General features: G+C 45.3%; 1 protein-coding gene across 1 annotated transcript in view; it reads right to left on the reverse strand.

Moving 5' to 3' along the window:
* Positions 1 to 302: 302 nt before the first annotated feature.
* Positions 303 to 18,577, reverse strand: part of LOC309551944 (ADP-ribosylation factor-like protein 8B-A) — an 80,409-nt gene continuing 62,134 nt past the window's right edge. Inside the window, exons 5-7 of the mRNA XM_082252675.1 lie at positions 16,525 to 16,592; positions 6,452 to 6,522; positions 303 to 506 (exon numbers count right to left, since the gene is read on the reverse strand). Of these exons, the coding sequence (XP_082108801.1) occupies positions 457 to 506; positions 6,452 to 6,522; positions 16,525 to 16,592 (189 nt within the window). The 3' untranslated portion in view covers positions 303 to 456. The remainder of the gene's footprint in view (positions 507 to 6,451; positions 6,523 to 16,524; positions 16,593 to 18,577) is intronic.

An 18,577-nucleotide genomic window follows, 5' to 3' on the forward strand; every position in this document is an offset into this window, starting at 1 on the left:
AGGAGAGTGGAGGAGTAATTATGTTTTTAAAGAGCAGTAAATACACAAGAAGGAAAATCATATTTGCAATTGTAAAGGGGGGGGGGGGGGGAATGAAAAAAGGAACTTCATTTTACACAGCTACCACCAGAACAACACAGAGCAGAGCAAACTGTATGTGGCTAACTTTAGACATGCACCAAATTTAGCTGAACAAGTAATCCAATGAATTTAAACGTTGCCCTGAAAATCCTTTAGTGCTAAAAGGGGTTGAAAAAGTATAAAATATCAACAAACCACGTCTGATTTCATACTGAAGAACGAAAGAAAAAAAAAAAAAAAAAATGGTAAGTTTGCATAAACTGCTCCAAATGATGTGTGACTTCCAGTAGCAGCCGCCTTGATTCGCCTTCCTGCCGGTACAGGGGAGGCAGAATGGAAAAGACGCTGGGAAAAGAAGGTTCAGGTGTTGGGACCTCAGTAATGCCGGGACTTGGAATGCTGAATAAGCCACTGCAATGTAATGTCTGAAGGAAGAAAGACAGGAGGATGAACATTTGTAATTGCAAACAGGAAACACAAGTGTACATTCCTACACATTTCTCAACAGAATTAAAATAAGTAAGCAATTAAAAAAAAAAAAACACTTTCAGTTATACTAGAACAGAAAAGAAAAAAGCATTAAACCGATTGATAAAAAGGCTTTTTAAAAAACAGTATTCAAATCCATAAAGCTATTCTAAACCCCAGGCAACGGCGACTAGAAAATGCGGCTTGGTGCCTGGGTTGTTGGCCCCAGTGTCTAGCATGGCAGGGAGGAGGCGCAACATTGCCGTGCGTCCGACAGGTGGCGGGGGGGGGGGGGGGGGTCAGAGTCGAGTGGAAGCACAGGGAGGATGGCACTGTGAATGGCGGGCTAGGGCAGATGCGGGGCTGTAGTGTAGTAGACAGGTAGGGGAAGTAGCGGTGTCCCCTGTACGGCCCTCTCCTCCCTCCCGCTGAACGAGCTCAGCAGTGGCCCCGAGCCAGTCACCAACTCGCAGGGAATTTCTCCGGCGCTCAGGTTCCCTCCTGAACGGGCACAGAGTCGGGTCTGCACATCAGACATAGGTGTCCCTCCAGTGCCTAATCAATGTTGCCTTATCAATGCAGCCTCATCACCGCACATTAGTGAAGAAAAATGACTCCTTTGCAAACTTTTATAACAAATGAAGGTTTTTTTATTTCTCAAAATTTTGTCTTTTTTCAAGTATTTAGCTTAGAATAAAACCCCAGTGGTGATTAAATACTACCAGGAGAAAGCTCTGTCTGAAAAATTATACAAAATTTAATTTGGGTACAGTGTTGCATGACCGACAATTGTCAAAGTGTGAAAGCGCTGAAAGCTAAAAAATTGGCCTGGGCAGGAAGGGCTAAAAGTGCCCAGAAGGCAAAAAAAAAAAAAAAACTGGCTCCTAGATTCACAGCAAATTTGTCAAGCCCGGGTTTAGTAACACTTTCATTTACATGAACCACTTTAGGAATAAAAGTAATAAATACATTCTTCACAATAGGGTCACAATTACTGAAGCATGGCACAGGCAGGAGAAGGGGCTAAGCCAAAGCTGGTCATATGTCCTGTAATGTCGCCTCAGATTTTTCATGTCCTCCCCCAGGTTAAGCAAAGGGAGTGGAGTACCTGTCAGTTAAGGATCCAATCCACTCTCTGACGCTTTTGGGTGGATCAGATCATAGACTTGAAGCTTCCACTGACAGCTTGGAGGGAGGGCCTGAAAAGAGCTGACAATGCCACAGGATGAGTGACCTGCTCTGGCTTAGCACCGACACCAGGCAAGACAACCGTCTCAAAACAGCTAAGAAATATGTGCGTAGACACTGCTTACTTATGCGAAGAAAGGGAACATGCGCACTGAGACAAATCCCTGCACCACTACACCAGCTGTGTTGGCACTGACAGCTTCTCACCCAAGGAGGTAAGCACAGTGAGAATGGGAGGGTAAAGGGAGAGAGTTCACCTTTTCTGAAAAGGTGAACGAACCCTTTAAATTACTTTTTTTTTTTGCATTGGATTCTAATGTTTACTAGAGTAGTGTGAAAAAAAGTAGGTAGACGGCATGGATATTGCTGACTTTTTCAACATATTTGAACAGGCAAAAGTAAGAAAACCCTTACATTAACCACATCAAACCCATGAAATTAGATTCTGGCGTTCCAGATTAGGTGCGAATGATTAGAACCTGCTATTTACATGTATGCGGTCATTCTGCCAAGATCAATAAAGCTATAGACCTCAGAAAGAAAGTTGTGTATACAGGTCTGGCAAGGGGTTTAAAAAGATCTCCAAATGACTTGATAGCAATCACTTCAATGTTGGGAAAATAAATCTACAAGAAATGTAGATTTCAAACAGCTGCCGATTTTTCCCTGACTGGGGCCTGAGCAAATTCAACTGAAGAGCGGACCTTGATGTTAAAAGAACTCATAAATTTAACTAAGGATCGACCGATTATTGGCAATGCCAATATAATCGGCGGGCCAATATGCACTTTCCCCGATATATCGGAATCGGCCCCTGAGGTTACCGATATTGCCGATATTTCGGGAAAGTGCCTGTACTGGGGTGATGCCTGCAGCTAGAGGCATCACCCCATTACTGGCATCCATAGCCGACGGTCAGCTGTCTTGTAATGACAACCGATGCGGCTGAGAAGCAGCTCAGCTGTCATTACAAGGAGCGGGAGGGGAGGTGCCCCCCCTCCCCGGGTCTCCTGTCCCACCGGAGACCCGGGCATCCTACCTGCACGGCCACAGAATAGAAGATCCGATCAAAGCCGCATTCGGCTCTGATCAAGCCTCCATGTAAAAAAAAAACCCGGAAGTGATGTGATGACATCACTTCCGGGTACTCAGTGGCAAATTTAAAAAAATGCGAGCATTCAAAACAGCCAAACTTGGCGTTGTGAATGCTTTTAAGTGCCGAGGAGGGGTTTGGGGTCTTTTAGACCCCCAGATCCCTCCACAACAGTACCTGTGAAAAATAAAAACTTTTTTTTTTTTTTTAAATGTCTGAAAATATCGGCCCATACCGATATCCGATGACCAAAATATCGGTATCGGCACTAAAAAAAACTATATCAGTCAATCACTAAATTTAACTGCAGTGTATTCAGATAACACATGCACTAGTTGGGGTCAAAGTTCATGCATGTACAATCTGAATATTACACCAATTCAAACATCCATTACAGTGTTGGAGCAGGACTCCAGTTTTCCATTGAACATACAAGCAAAAGATGGTGTATGCAGTGCAGTGTATGCAAGGAAGCCCACAAACATCTTACAACGTAAGGAATTTTGCATGAAGGGTTCAAAAATTCAAGCTGTCAGAAACAAGTTGGACATTTGAACAAAATGCCTACAAGAAGTTTTTTCTGCTGCAAAGCTTAAGGCTCAGTGCACATTTGGCGTCTTGAGATCTCGTGCAAAATCAGACTTTTATTCGTAACATACAAAATACATTTTCAATGGCACCTAAAATAAGGTGCGGTTTTGTCGGGATAAATCACGCAGCAATCGCCACAAAACAAAGCTTGTCCCCCAAAAAGGAGCAGGAGTGGGTCACAAGCTTGGGTGTAAGATGGGAAGTCTGTCCCACAGCCAGAACCCAGCACTGTGTACTGTATGTAGCTGAAGCTACATGCAGTTTATACAGCGTTTATAGCCAGTGCAACACCTTGTAAAAGAAAACCATTGTTTGGACCAGCTTGGTCCAAAAAAATTATTTAAAGTGACAGACAACATGGAGATCAGCTTTAAAAGTATTTCTAAATAACTTTGCTTGTCTTTTTAGAAACAATTTTAGCAGCATAATTTTTAAAACTGTGAATTTAACATTCACCAATCATTGCAAGTTAATCTTCCTGGTAACTGCATTTACAAAAATTATTTCATTTCAAAAAGATATTGTTGTCAAAAGGGAATACCTCTTTCCACAAAGTGTTAAAGGCTTAACTTTTTTTTTAAAATTAAAATAATGATCATGTTACACTTAGCTGCTCTGTGCAATTGCAAAGAGCAGCCTTGAACCTCCTCTTCTGGTGTCCCCCACCGGCGCTGTCTGCTCCTCTTCTATGTCTGCTCCCATAGCATGCCCTTGCTATGGAAGCAAACATGCAGATTTGCTACCAAGCCGGGCTGTATGCATCTATTGACACATATACAGTGGGTATTGAAAAGAATTCCGCCCCTTTAAAATAATCACATTTTGTTGCTTTGCAGCTTGAAATGAAGACAGATCGTGTTTGTGTGTTATCCAGCTGTATATACTTCGTGCAACTTTTAACATCCAAGTGAAAGATATAACACCAACATGTCAAAAAATAAATAAATTAAAAAACTAAAAATTACTGAATTGGAAAAAGGATCACCCCCTTGTGTAAGTATTTTGTTGGATCACCTTTTGCTTTATTTACAGCCTTTATTCTGTTGGGATAGGTCTCTACTAACTTTGCACATCTAGACTTTGCAATATTTGCCCACTCTTCTTTGCATAACTGCTCAAGTTCAGTTAAATTTGATGGTGACCATTTGTGGACTACGGTCTTCAAGCCAGCCATTCTGCAGATTTTCAATGGGGTTTATGACTCTGTGGTCATTTTTGCTGTGTGCTTTGGGTCATTGCCATGTTGGAAGGTAAACCTTTATTCTTGATCTTTAAGGATAGTTTACAGACGGGTATGGTGCCAGCTGATTGGAAAAAAGCCAACGTGGTACCAATATTTAAGAAGGGGCCGAGATATATCCCGGGTAACTATAGGCCGGTCAGCCTAACATCTGTAGTCTGCAAAATTTTGGAGGGGATGTTAAGGGACCACATACAAGACTTTAGTAATGAAAACGGTATTATAAGTAGTAATCAGCATGGATTCATGAAAAATCGTTCGTGCCAAACCAATCTATTAACCTTCTACGATGAAGTGAGCAGCCACCTAGATAAAGGTAAGCCTGTGGATGTGGTGTATCTGGACTTTGCAAAGGCCTTTGACACCGTTCCCCACAAACGATTACTGTACAAACTAAGGAAGGTAGGTATGGATCAGAAGGTGAGTAACTGGATAGAGAACTGGCTCCAGGGGAGAGTACAGAGGGTGGTGATTAATGGGGAGTACTCGGATTGGGCGGGTGTGGAAAGTGGGGTCCCCCAGGGTTCTGTCCTGGGACCAATCCTGTTTAATTTGTTCATAAATGATCTAGAGGAGGGGATATCTAGCACAATCTCAGTATTTGCAGATGATACTAAACTAGGCATGCCAATATCTTCTATGCAGGATGTGGAAACCTTGCAAGCAGACCTGAACAAAATAACGGGGTGGGCAACTACATGGCAGATGAGGTTTAATGTTGATAAATGTAAAGTAATGCACTTGGGGGCCAGAAACCAGAAAGCAAGCTACTCACTAGGGGGGGAACCTCTGGGTGAGTCTAGGATGGAAAAGGACTTGGGGGTACTGGTAGACAACAAGCTTGGCAGTGGCATGCAATGCCAAGCCGCCGCAAGCAAAGCCAACAGAATACTGGGATGTATAAAAAAGGGGATTCACTCCAGAAATAAAGAGATTATTCTCCCACTCTACAAGACTCTGGTCCGGCCACATCTGGAGTATGCTGTCCAGTTCTGGGCACCGGTCCTCAGGAAGGATGTGCTGGAACTGGAGAAAGTCCAGAGAAGGGCAACAAAAATAATTAGGGGAATGGAGGACATCAGCTATGAGGAAAGACTACAAGCCCTGAACCTTTTCTCTCTGGAGAAAAGACGATTGAGGGGGAATATGATATCAATGTACAAATACTGTACTGGTGACCCGAGCATAAGGAACAAACTATTCAGAGAAAGGAGATACAATAAGACACGTGGCCACTCACTAAAACTAGAGGAAAGGCGGTTTAACCTTAAAGTGCGTAAGGGGTTCTTCACTGTAAGAACGGTAAGGATGTGGAATTCTCTTCCACAAGCAGTCATATCAGCAGGGAGCATTGATAGTTTCAAAAAACTATTAGATGGACACCTTAAAGACCACAACATACAGGGGTATACAATGTACGGTTAAAAGCAAACACACACACGCATCATAGGTTGAACTGGATGGACTGATGTCTTTTTTCAACCTCACTAACTATGTAACTATGTAACCTTCTTCCCATTGACAACTTTCTGGCAGAGGGCGGTAGTTTCCTCAAGAATTTTTTTTTACCTTGGTGTAGAGAATGCATTAAAAAAAAAGGTAAAATACCTTTTACATCACTATAAAAAACATTTGAAAGTTCCTTGAACGCCATAAAACAAATGTGTGCAAACAACTTTTATATACCGTATCTGTACAAAAAAGGCACAAACAGAAAATCGTGAAGTCTAAACTAGAAATGTGTCATAATGACCAAAAATTGGTGAGCATTTATAACACCCAAAACCTACCTATATTATCTTTCTCTTTACACGAAATAGAATAACAACAAATTTCTCGATCTTGAATAGCTGAAAGATTTCTACAAGAAAAAAAAAAAAAAAAAGATTTAAAGTTAGTCAAAGTAAAAAGCAGCACCATACAATTACATGCCTTTAAAAATGTTCAATCAATTCTATACATTTTTTTTAAATGATAAAATAAATAAAGCTTCATGTACATATGATTTTTTTCTTCATTTTTTCAATTTTTAACACATTTGCAAAGATTTCAAACAAACTTCTTTTACTTTGTCAATATGGAGTATGGTTTGCAAAATTTTGAGGAAAATAAAAAATTTAATCAATTTAGGAATAGGGCTGTAACAATGTGGAAAAAGTTAAGCGTTGTGAATACTTTCCAGATGCACTGTATTTAAGTGCATACAGCACACAGTCCATGTTTCTTTTCTAGCACTGTGGTTGATAAAGCACAGGTTTTTCTGGTTGTGCCAACTTTCAACTCAGGGCTGAGGTCTAAACTATGGGTGTTCCTCTTATGGGGAAAGCTAATGCAGCAACTTCATTCTCATTGAGCTGAATATTGTAAGTGGGACTGAGGAGTGAAAATTTGAAATATTTGGCCGTAGCAGGAAGAGGTTTGTTGGTGAAGGTCTGGAGAGCGGTACAATAATAAATGTCTGCAGGCAACAGTGAAGCATGGTGGAGGTTAGGGATAGACCGATCTGTTTTTTTCAGGGCCGATACAGATAATTTGGTCACAGCGTATTGGTATCAGCCGATACGGGCCGATATTTTGTACATTTTAAGTTTTGAAAAATAAAGACACATTTTAACACAAATCTGGTACTGAACATGTTAATTTTTGTTTAATGCTTAATGGCTGGCTGGCACAGGGCCTGTGGTGGGTGGCTGGCTGACACCCTGTGGTGGGTGGCTGGCACAGGGGCTGTGGGCAATTGAAAATATGAGACCGCACTCTGGTCACGAGTTGAAATCAAAAAGTGGTTCCTTTTATTCCTCAAAGATAAATGAAGGCAGACAGACAGTGTACAGACAGACGTGCAAGGTTGACGTGTTTCACGACATTCCCAGTCGCTTACCCATAACCGAACTGTGTGGTTATGAGTAAGCGACTGGGAATGTCGTGAAACGCGTCAACCTTGCACGTCTGTCTGTACACTGACGCGTTTCACGACATTCCCAGTCGCTTACTCATAACCACACAGTGCGGTTATGGGTAAGCGACTGGGAATGTCGTGAAACACGTCAACTTTGCACGTCTGTCTGTACACTGTCTGCCTTCATTTATCTTTGAGGAATAAAAGGAACCACTTTTTGATTTCAACTCGTGACCAGAGTGCGGTCTCATATTTTCAATTGCTTATGTCTTTGGATGACGGATCCGACCAGCACCATGTCTGAGACATACACCTGAGCGGCTCCACCCTTCTGTTTCACAGGGGCTGTGGACGACTGGCTGGCACAGGGGCTGTGGGAGGATGGCTGGCTGGTACAGGGCCTGTGGATGGCTGGTACAGGGCCTGTGGCTGTGGGTGGCTGGCACCAGGCTAATGTGGGTGGGCGTATGGCTGTGATACACTCCCGCGAGACTAGTCCCGACTCCAGACAAGGCTGTCCAAGGCGAGGGAGGCAGCCTAAGAAGGCAGAATGACGTCACAAAAATACCGGCAATATTGGCCAGTTCCGGGGCCAATACCGATATATCGGGGAAAGTGCATATCGCCCCCCGATATATCAGCCTTGCCAATAATCGGTCTATACATAGTGGAGGTTCCTTGCAAATTTGGGGCTGCATTTCTGCATATGGAGCTGAAGATTTGAGCAGGATCAATGGTGTCCTCCATGCTGAGAAACACAGGCAGATACTCATCAATCATGCCATACCACCAGGAAGGCGTGCGATTGGCCCCAAAGTTATTTTGCAGCAGGACAACAGCCCTCAAAACATACAGCCAAGGTCAATAAAGCATTGGTTAGCCCAAAGTGTCATGTTCCGAATATGTATCTGCTATACCATGTATGAAAATGCATCCTGTTCCCTTTGTATTCATTGCTTCCTTTGAGTGAAATCCCTGGTGTTCTTGCCAGTCCCTCTTTTCCTATTAAAAACTGATCAAACTAAGCAAGCGAACACAGTGGTCCATTCCCCATAGCAATGCTGGGAACGCAGTCTGCTGTCCTCCAATGATCAGACTTGCCCTGATGAATTGACATAAGCCACGGCCGTGGCATTGTCTGATTGAATGCGCACTGGACAGCCTTGTAGACAATCCATCCAATGTTCCAGCACGGCCTGATCGCACGTAACTCAGGACATTGAGTGGTAGTCTGGATTCTTCCAGGGTCCAGGCCCCTGAGCAGAACCTCTGCCAAGGACGCCTCCCCCACACGGACAGGGTGGCATCCGTGGTGATGGCAGTACAAGGGTAGGAAGGATTTTCCCCTGCCGGAGTGTCGGGAAACGAAGGCTACCAAATCAGTGGCTCTCGTACCCCGGCTCAACTGAATTTGGTTGTCCAGAGACTGTGGATTCTTGACTTATGTGATGAGAATCACCCGTTGCAGGGACCCCACATGGAATTAAGCTAACCGGACCGCCTTTAAAAAGGTTGACACCATAAAGCCCAGTACCCGCATAAAAGTCCGGAATGACGACCATCTGCGGATCAGCAGGAGCCGAACTGCAACCTGCAGTGTCTGAAGTTGTCCAGAGGAAGAAATACTCTGGCTAAGGCAGAGTCCAGAGTCAGTCCCAGATAGTCTAGTTTCATAGAAGGGACCAAGGCTGACTTCCGAAGATTCAGAATACAGCCGAACGCCATCCAGGTTTTCTGCCAGCACAGAAGACTCTGCTTGCAGAAGGAGATCGTATAACTAGCCCAGGACCACGATCACCCGCTGGCCTAAATGCCAGGACCGGGACCAACACTGTAGTGAAGACCCGGGGGGCAAGACCAAATGGTAACGCCCCAAACTGATAATGTTCCTCTCCCGCTGCAAAGCAGGGGTAGCGTTGATGACCGACATATTGGACTCCATCCTGAATTTCCGCACCCGCACAAAGCAGAGTTTAGCACCTTGAGGTCCAGGATTGGACGCACCTTGCTCTCCTTCCTGGGAACTAAACAAGTTGAGTAAAAACCCCTGAAAAACGTTTCGCAGTCAGAACCAGGACAATCACCCCTTGAAGCAAAAATGGATTTTTGTAAAATCTTACCGTAAAATCCTTTTCTCTTAAGCTCATTGACAGACGCAGTCCTCTTGATTAGTAACACATTGGGTTATACTGCCCTCTACAGGAGTAGGACACTAGACGGAAGGAAAACGTTCTGGCCACACCTTAGGGGCAGTCCCAGAGGGTATATCCTCTCACTTCCTGCTACAGGATGTCAGTTATGTCACAAAGCAGTGTCAGAGAATTTAACCAAACCCCACTCAAAAAAACCGAGGGGCGGGTACTGCGTCTGTCAATGAGCTTAAGAGAAAAGGATTTTACGGTAAGATTTTACGAAAATCCATTTTTCTCTGTCACTCATTGACAGACGCAGTCCTCTTGATTAGTAACACATTGGGACGTCCCAAAGCAGTGCCACAAATGAGGGGTGGGATAACCGAAAAATTCAACTCTAGAAGGCCCAACCGGTGCCGACTAGAAGTCTTAAAAGCTCATTTAAATCAAAGAATGAGACAACTGAAAATCCAACGGAAAAAACCCTTGAGGTAGACCACCGGTCTCCTCAAATTGCGGCCTGCAGAACCTTGCGGCCAAAAGAGGCATCCGACGATGCCATCACATCAACTTTATAAAAGTTTGTAAAGGTATGAACCGACGATCAAGTAGTCGCCTTGAAAACCTGGACCACTGACGCCTGATGGCGGAAGGCCCAGGAAACACTAAGCGCCCGAGTAGAGTGCGCCTTAACAGGGAACGGGGGATCCCGCCCCTTAATAGAATAAGCCTGTACCACCGTCTGTCTGATCCATCTAGGGATGGTCACGGCAGAAACAGGCAACCCCTTTCTAGGGCTATCCGTGATCACAAAAAGTGAATCCGTTTTACGAAACTAGTTTGTAGTAGTCAAGTGTACCCCGATTGTCCGAACCCCATCCAAGGAGTGTAATGCAACCTCCCAAGGATGGCTAGGCTTAGGACATGGGGAAGGTAACACAATATTCTTATTCAGATGAAACTCTGAAACCACTTTCGGAAGGAAGGATGGATTCGGACGAAGAACCACCTTATCCCTATGAACCACCAGATATGGGGAACGACAAGATAATGCGGCCAGTTCTGACACCCTGCGTGCAGAAGTAATGGCCACCAAGAAGGCCACCTTCTGGGATAATGTATGCAAGGGAATATCCCTGACCAGATTAATATCCCAGGGCGGTAAGGGCGCGCGCACTGGCGGAGCCAGGTGCCGCACTCCCTGGATGAAATTCCGCACCAAGGAATGAGTAGCCAAAGGTTTCTGAAAGAGGATTGCTAACGCTGAAACCTGACCCTTGATCGTGCTCAAGGACAGCTTCTGCTCAACCCCCTGTGGCAGAAAAGCCAAGATTCGGGTCACCGAATAAATACGTGGAGGAAATCCAAGAGATTCACACCACGCAATATAAGACTTCCATGTGCTGAAAGTCGCTTTCCTTGCTTTAATTAGAGTAGGAATAACGGAGGCTGACAATCCCTTGTCCTTCAGTACCTGGGTCTCAATGGCCAGGCCATTAAGCTAGCGATTGTAAAGCAAGATGGAAGATCGGTCCCTGAGACCGCATATCCTCCCTGAGAGGAAGTCTCCAAGGAGCGTCCGTGACTAGCCTCACCAAGTCGGCGTACCAGGCTCGACGAGGCCAGTCCGGAATTACCAGGATAACTGGAATTCCCTCCACCTCTATCCTGCGAAGAAGTTCCTGCAGTAACTTGAGAGGATGGAAGGCATACCGTAGCTGATACTGCCCCCACGGGGCGATCAGCGCGTCTGCTGCGTCCGCTAGAGGATCGCGGGCGCGAGCTACAAACCTCCGCACTTTCCTGTTGAGCCGAGACGCAAACAGATCCACATCCGGGATGCCCCAATGAAGGGACAGCTAGTGAAAAACCTCTGGATGAAGAGGCCATACCCCTTGATCCAGAATCTGACGGCTGAAAAAATCTGCCTGCCGATTTCCCACCCCCGGAGTGAATACTGTGGAGAGAGCCGGAACAAACCGTTCCGTCCAACGAAAGATGCTGGTCATTTTGATGGCCACCAGGACACTTTAGGTGCCCCTTTGGCGATTGACATAAGCCACGACCATGGCATTGATTGGATCCGAACCGGGCTGCCCTAGAGCTGCTCGGTCCAGTAAATTAGACAAAGTCTGATCGCTCTCAGTTCCGATACCTTTATTGGTAACCTGGATACTATCGGAAGGAATGACTTCCCCTGGTTGAGCATCGGAGACCGAAGCCACCAGACCAGAGACTCCCTGGTCCGCTCGCTCAACCGGATCCGATTGTCCAGAGAATCGAGATTCCGATTCCATTTGAGAAGAATCTCCTCTTGGAGAATTCAGGTATGAGACTGGGCAAACGGTACTACCTCTAAGGAGGCCACCATCAGTCCCAGCCAGTTGACGGACAGCAACATCCGATTCGTTGACTGAACCTTCTGGAGTTTCTCCGCAAGGAGAAACACTCTTGCCAAGTTCAGTCTCCTGGTGGGACCAGGAATGATCTTTGGGAAAAGCAAAGAAAACGCTGATGTCCTGCGAAGATGGGGATATGAAGATAGTCATCCTAAATTTCTATGGACGCCAGGAAATCCCCCTGATGCAGGGAGGCCACCACTGTTCGGATGGACTCCATCTTTCCCAAGTCCAGAATTTGGACGCACCTTGCCCTCTTTCCTGGGCATTGTGAACAGGTTCGAATAGAACCCCTGAAAACGTTCTATCCAAGGAACGGGAACTACCGCTCCCTGTAGCATACGAATGTTGGGAGGGAAGAATCGCACCGGTAGAAGTGATCGAATGCTCGATCTTGTATCTCGACTGTATGACCTCTTGAACCCCTTTGTCCGGGATTCAGGAAAACCATGGATCTAGAAACAGGTGAAGACGTCCCCCCACCCCAGGAGATGGGTGGGGCCGCATCAGGCTGTCTTAGCAAGAGAGTGCTCTTGCCCCCCAGTGAGATCCTTTATAATCTCACCCAAACAGGCGATCCCCTTGAAAGGGGAGATTAGCCAACCCATACTTGAAACTAAACCAATGGCAACCACTGGCCTAAATGTTGACCCTATCAGGGAAAAAATGAAGCGGGATTCCGCTTTCACTCTTCGATCCACCGGATCCCTAAAGGACGGAGCGTCCTCCAACGGGATAATAGTGGCTTTATCTGGAAATCGGTGAGTCCACCACTGGTGGTACCGTCCATCTTTTAAGGAGGGATTCCTCAAACGGATAGCGCCTAGCCATGCGTTTGGAAATAGCAGGGATACGTTTCAGACGACCCCATTTGTGCAAAGGAAAATCCTTCGCCATTTTGGTAGGCTAACTAGTACCAAAAAGGAATTTCAGTCTCAGCTACCTCTGCCGGTGTAACCTCAAGACTTAAGGTTTCCCGGACAGACACAACTAGTGCATCCACCAACGCTCTTCTTGTGCTATGGCGGAGGCAAAAACGTCCTCCTCACTGTCTGAGGAGACCGTACCTGAGACAGCAGCCCCAGAAGAGGGACCTGCAGCTGCAGTGACCAGCTCAGAATCCGTATCTGAAGTATCAGATGAAATAGGGGTAGACGGGGGTCGTTTTCTTGACCACCGTCCCTGACAGGCCAAGATAATGCATCAATCCAAGTGGGGTACTGGAGGGTCCTGCGGCCACCTCGAGGGGGATCAGGTGGGGATACATGTGTGGCAGGGTCCATGATTATACAAGACACTTTGCCAGCAAACACAAAAATAATTGCAAAGAAAAAAAAAATTTTTTTGTAATCCCCCCAGCGCAACAGCGCCCCTCAGTGTTACCTGCTTTGGACCCCACAGAGAGAGAGAGAGAGAGAGAGAGAGAGAGAGAGAGAGAGAGAGAGAGAGAGAGAGAGAGAGAGAGAGAGAGAGAGAGAGAGAGAGAGACCCCAAGGCTCACCACCTGATGCACAGAAGTTTCTATCAACCTGCCTCAGCGCTGTCTTCTTACAGACAGGAAGTCTTTTGGCACTTTTCCCGGGTAAAGGAGGCGGCTTCGCCCCTTTACACGCCTCCCAAGCTTCTCCACGAGGTAACTGGTCACTTCCAAAATGGCCGCCCCCATGCTGGAGACATGAGGCTACGCCAAGATGGCGGCCCCGCGCGACCTCCGGGGAAAGAGCTATCGGCCTATGCGGCCTGCGAGAGGACGGCGGCCTGCGAGAGGACGGCGGCCGTCCAGGCATTGGCCTGTCTTGCAATCTTATCAGGTAGGATGCTCTTTGTAAATGGCCATCATCACAGTATTGCCACTGACCTTAGTCATAGTCCCTTAACAGTGCCCACTATACAGTGACTTTAGATAGTCAGCTCCCAAACCAAGCCTCCTGGTCTTTTATTCACACAATCACACTCAATTGGGGGATCTGTGACCTGTTATAGGCTAGAGGGGAGACCCAGGATCCTGAGCGTCCGACCATCCCAAGGAGGGGCCCGCGTCCACCAACAAACCCGTCAGGGGGAGAGGGGGAACATTCTACTCACCATACCGGAACCAGGCGGGCGCCAACTCTTGACAGAACCCCTCTCCACCGAAGTGGATGGCTGTCGACCAATACGGACACCGTGACTTAGTTTCCAACTGGTCGTTGGCGTCCAGGCGAGACGTTTAAATCGCAGGGTCAGTCCCTGTCCAGTGGGACTATGTCGCGGCCGACCCAGCGCGGAGCTAGGGCCTGCACGCGCTCGCAGGCTGACTGGGGTGACCACTGGATCTCAACATCCAGCCCGTCGCCCAGTTCAGCGTACTTGCTTGAAGATCTCACAGGACAACTGGAGAAAAAAAAAAAAGCTGTCTATTAAAAAAGTCTTTCTAAAAAAATCTTGCCAGGACCAAAGATCCCAGCAAGAAACTTAGGTCCTTACTCCTAACTAGACAGAAAAAAAAACGGACATCCTGTAGCAGGAAGTGAGAGGATATACCCTCTGGGACTGCCCCTAAGGTGTGGCCAGAACGTTTTCCTTCCGTCTAGTGTCCTACTCCTGTAGAGGGCAGTATAACCCAATGTGTTACTAATCAAGAGGACTGCGTCTGTCAATGAGCGACAGAGAAAAGATCTTGCACCACCCTAAAGAGGGCCTGTAAGCAGACTAGGGACAGTCGCACGTTGAAAGGAAAGAACCTTTCCTGAGGGCGAGCATGAAACTCGATCTTGTACCTGGATCGTATGACTTTGTGGACCCACTGATCATGTACCAGGGAAGTCCACGGGTCCGGGAACCAGCGAAGACATCCACCGACCCCAGATATGGGTGAGGGCGCACCTTCATGGGAAAGTAGCCTTTTCTGCGGGTATGGAGAAGCCCGCTCTTGACTTGCCAGACCAAGATCACTTGGATCCATCAGAGGCGGCCTACTATTATTATACTAATAAAGGGGGTGCTAGGAAGGGGGAGAACCCGGGGGTCCGACCTTCCCATGGAGAGGCCCGCATCGACCCCAAAACCCTCCACGGAAGGGGGGGGGGGGGAGACAGATACTCACTATACCAGGAACCAGGCAGGCACTGCTCCAGACAGATCCTCCTCTCAATCGAAATGGGGGGGCTGTCCACCAGAAGCAACGCTGCGACTCAGGCCAAGGCCAGACCAGACCAGACCCTTGTGAGATATTTAACTTGCAGGGCCAGCCTCCGTTCAGTGGGGCAATGTCGCGGCCGACCTAGCGCGGAGCTTAAGCCTGCGCATGCTCGCTGGCCAGACTGGGGTGACCACTGGATCTAAATTATCCAGCCCGTCGCCGAGTCCGGCAGTTGATTGTAGATCTTCCAGAGAAAAAAAATAAAAATAAAAAAAAAAAAAAAAAAAAGGGAGGGAAAAAAAAAATTCCATATATAAATTTTTTTTTGCCAGGACCAAAGATCCCAGGAACTAAAAACTTACTCCTGACTAGGCAGAAAAAAAAAAACTGAGCGGCTATAGCAGAGCAAAAACTGCGTGCAAGTGTACCTACAAGCACTGATGCGGTTTTGAAGGCAAGGGGTGGTCACACCAAATATTTGATTTCTCTTCCGTTTTTTTTTTTTTTTCCATTTTGTGGATTAAAACAAAAAAGAAAAAAAAAAAAAATCTATTAACATTTCTATTTCTGAAAGCATTCTTATAACTTTTTTTTTGACACCTAAACAATGAATGAAAAAATAAAGGAAATGAATGTATATATACTTTCGAGGCTATCCCCACATGTCTAGTCCAGACAGATTCAGACACGGTACTCCAAAAGCCAGGCTGAGGATGACCCCAATGGAAAGTTGAACACTGAAGAGACAAGTTCCAGTAGGAATGCAGAAGAGAGACTCGATCAAAGTAATTGTCCTATGCAACGTACCTCTAGACAAATCAAAGCAAGAAATCTTAATAGAGCCCGATCACAGTGCACGCTCACTAAATGGGAGCAGTTTAGTGTGTGGGCCGCTGTCGGTTTCTGCTGCAGTGAGCTTTGGTGAGGGGACAGTGTGATGTGCGTTTCAGCGCATCACAGAAGCTCCCTTTTTTTTTTTTTTCCTCCTTTAACTTTGAAGCACACAAAGTGACACTCCAATTCATGTCACCACACAGAAATGGAGGAGCATTGTGCTGCTGTGTGTAGCCAGTGTGCTGCAATAAAGTGGCGCATGGCTGCATTTTATTGCAGCTCACTTCACAATTGTTGCCCCAGCGGTGACTGGCATTTTTCCAGTGCAGATAAATGCGCCAGTCACTGCACTGTGTGTGAACAGGCTCAAATTATACAAATGTACTATGGTCAAAAACTATATTACCACACTAAAGTAAACCCAACTGGGCATTAGAATGGTGATTTTTACAATAATACCAAAAAATTGTTTACTTACAGTTTTTCAATAAGCTGTTTTTCATCCAAAGCCCCAGGAAGATCTCTCTTGTTTCCAAGTACTAAAACCTAACAAAGAAATAAAATGTCCTCATAAAAATTATGAAAAGATGAAAAAACTTATAACACATCTGTACATTATTTACACACAATAGGATCAACCCACTAAAGGATACAGTATTTCATACACTATATGTATATCATAGGTTCTATTTATACACGTTTTCACCTGAGTTATACAACATCTACAATTCACATGGTTTCCCAGTTAAATCCAAATTAGAAATACAAGTGAATTTTGTGAAAACAAAAAAAAAAATAAAAAAAACAAAGACACAACAAGAATGCACATATTATTGCAGAGAATAAAAATAATTTTTTTTCCTACAGTAGCCTTCAAACTATTGCCCCAGTGATCAGTGGATAGTAGGCGCAATGTCAGGCTCCTGCACATTCTCCCTCCAGTCTTCTGCCCACAACTCCATACGGCTTTCAGTTAGAATCACACTCGTAGTCAATTGCGAACTACAAACTTGCTGCTGTAGTGGCAGACAAGACTATTCGCGGATCCCTGATCGACCATTTTAAAATGTGATAGCAGCAACGGGGGAGAGGTTCAGGGGAGTTCTTGAAGATGTTAAATCCCAAACACAGGTGTAACAGGTTCTAAAAGGTGAATAATTACATTTTGTTTTTAATGTGATCTGCTGTATAGCGGCAAAACTAGAAAGTGATGCAAAACTGGATCAGGCGTGCTGCATTCAATATGCTAACAAGGAACACGCTGCCAATAGCAGAGACTGCAGTAGTCACCGGTTGCTCCTTCTCGGTCCCATCAGTAGCCTGAGGGCAGAGTGGCATTTGCAGCATATTCCTTAACCACTATTCGACCAGCTGCTTTAGTTATACTGTCGCAGGTCAGCATCGTTATGCGAAAAAACGTACATGTACGTCGCTTTTTGTAGCAGTTAGTGTGGGCACGCACACGTGCCGATTGGCTAGAGGGGGGAGTCAATGAGCAAGTCCGGCGCCCACGATGTCTGCCGGGCACCCGCAATTGCTCCCTATGGAGACAGGACACCAGTCTGTCAACAAGGCAGACCACTGTTCTGTCAGTGATGAGCACAAGGATCTAGTGTTCCTCCCATTTAGGAACACAGGTCTCTGTTCATCCAGTGAGCCCATCCCCCTGCACAGGTAGAAAGCATCCCCTGGGCATACATTTAACCCTTTGATCGCCCCCAGTGTTAACCCCTTTCCTGCCAGTGTCATTAGTACAGTAACAGTGCATATTTTTAGCACTGATTACTGTAGTAATGTCACTGGTGCCCCCAAAAGTGTCAGTTAGGTGTCCGATCTGTCTGCCGCCATGTCACACTCCCACAAAAAAAAAGAAAAAAAAAAAAAAAAAGCTGATCGCCGCCATTACTAGTAAAAAATAAATCAAAAAAAAAAAAAAGAAGGCCATAACTTTGGCGCAAACCAATCAATATACACTTATTGTGATTTTGTTTACCAAAAATATTTAGCAGAATACATATTGGCATAATTTTCTTTTTTTATTGGGAATGTTTTATAGCAAAAAGTAAAATTAGAATGGTTGCTTTGTTTATAGCGCAGCAAAAAAAAAAAAAAAAAAAAAAAAAAAACAGCAGAGGTGATCAAATACCACCAAAAGAAATCTCCATTTGTGGGGGGAAAAAAAGCATCGCATGGCTGCGCAACCGTCAGTTAAACTAACGCAGTGCCATGTTGCAAAAAAAATGGCCTGGTCAATAAGCGGGAAAAAACCTTCTGGTCCATTAGTGGTTTAAATATATATATATATATATATATATATATATATATATATATATATATATATATATATATATATATATATATTTTTATTCCTCCCCCCCCAAAAAGGGCAAAACAGAAAATCTAGCTGAAAAAGAATCATACAATTAGTGTGCGGTTATAGAATATAAAAATATATATAAAAAAAAAAAAAGTACAATTCGATGTTGATTAGCTTACCATACTACACTAACCCACGGGACCTCCTACAAATG

The sequence above is a fragment of the Pelophylax lessonae genome (genome assembly GCF_965119305.1).
Source record: "Pelophylax lessonae genome assembly, chromosome: 4".
Lineage (NCBI taxonomy): Eukaryota > Metazoa > Chordata > Amphibia > Anura > Ranidae > Pelophylax > Pelophylax lessonae.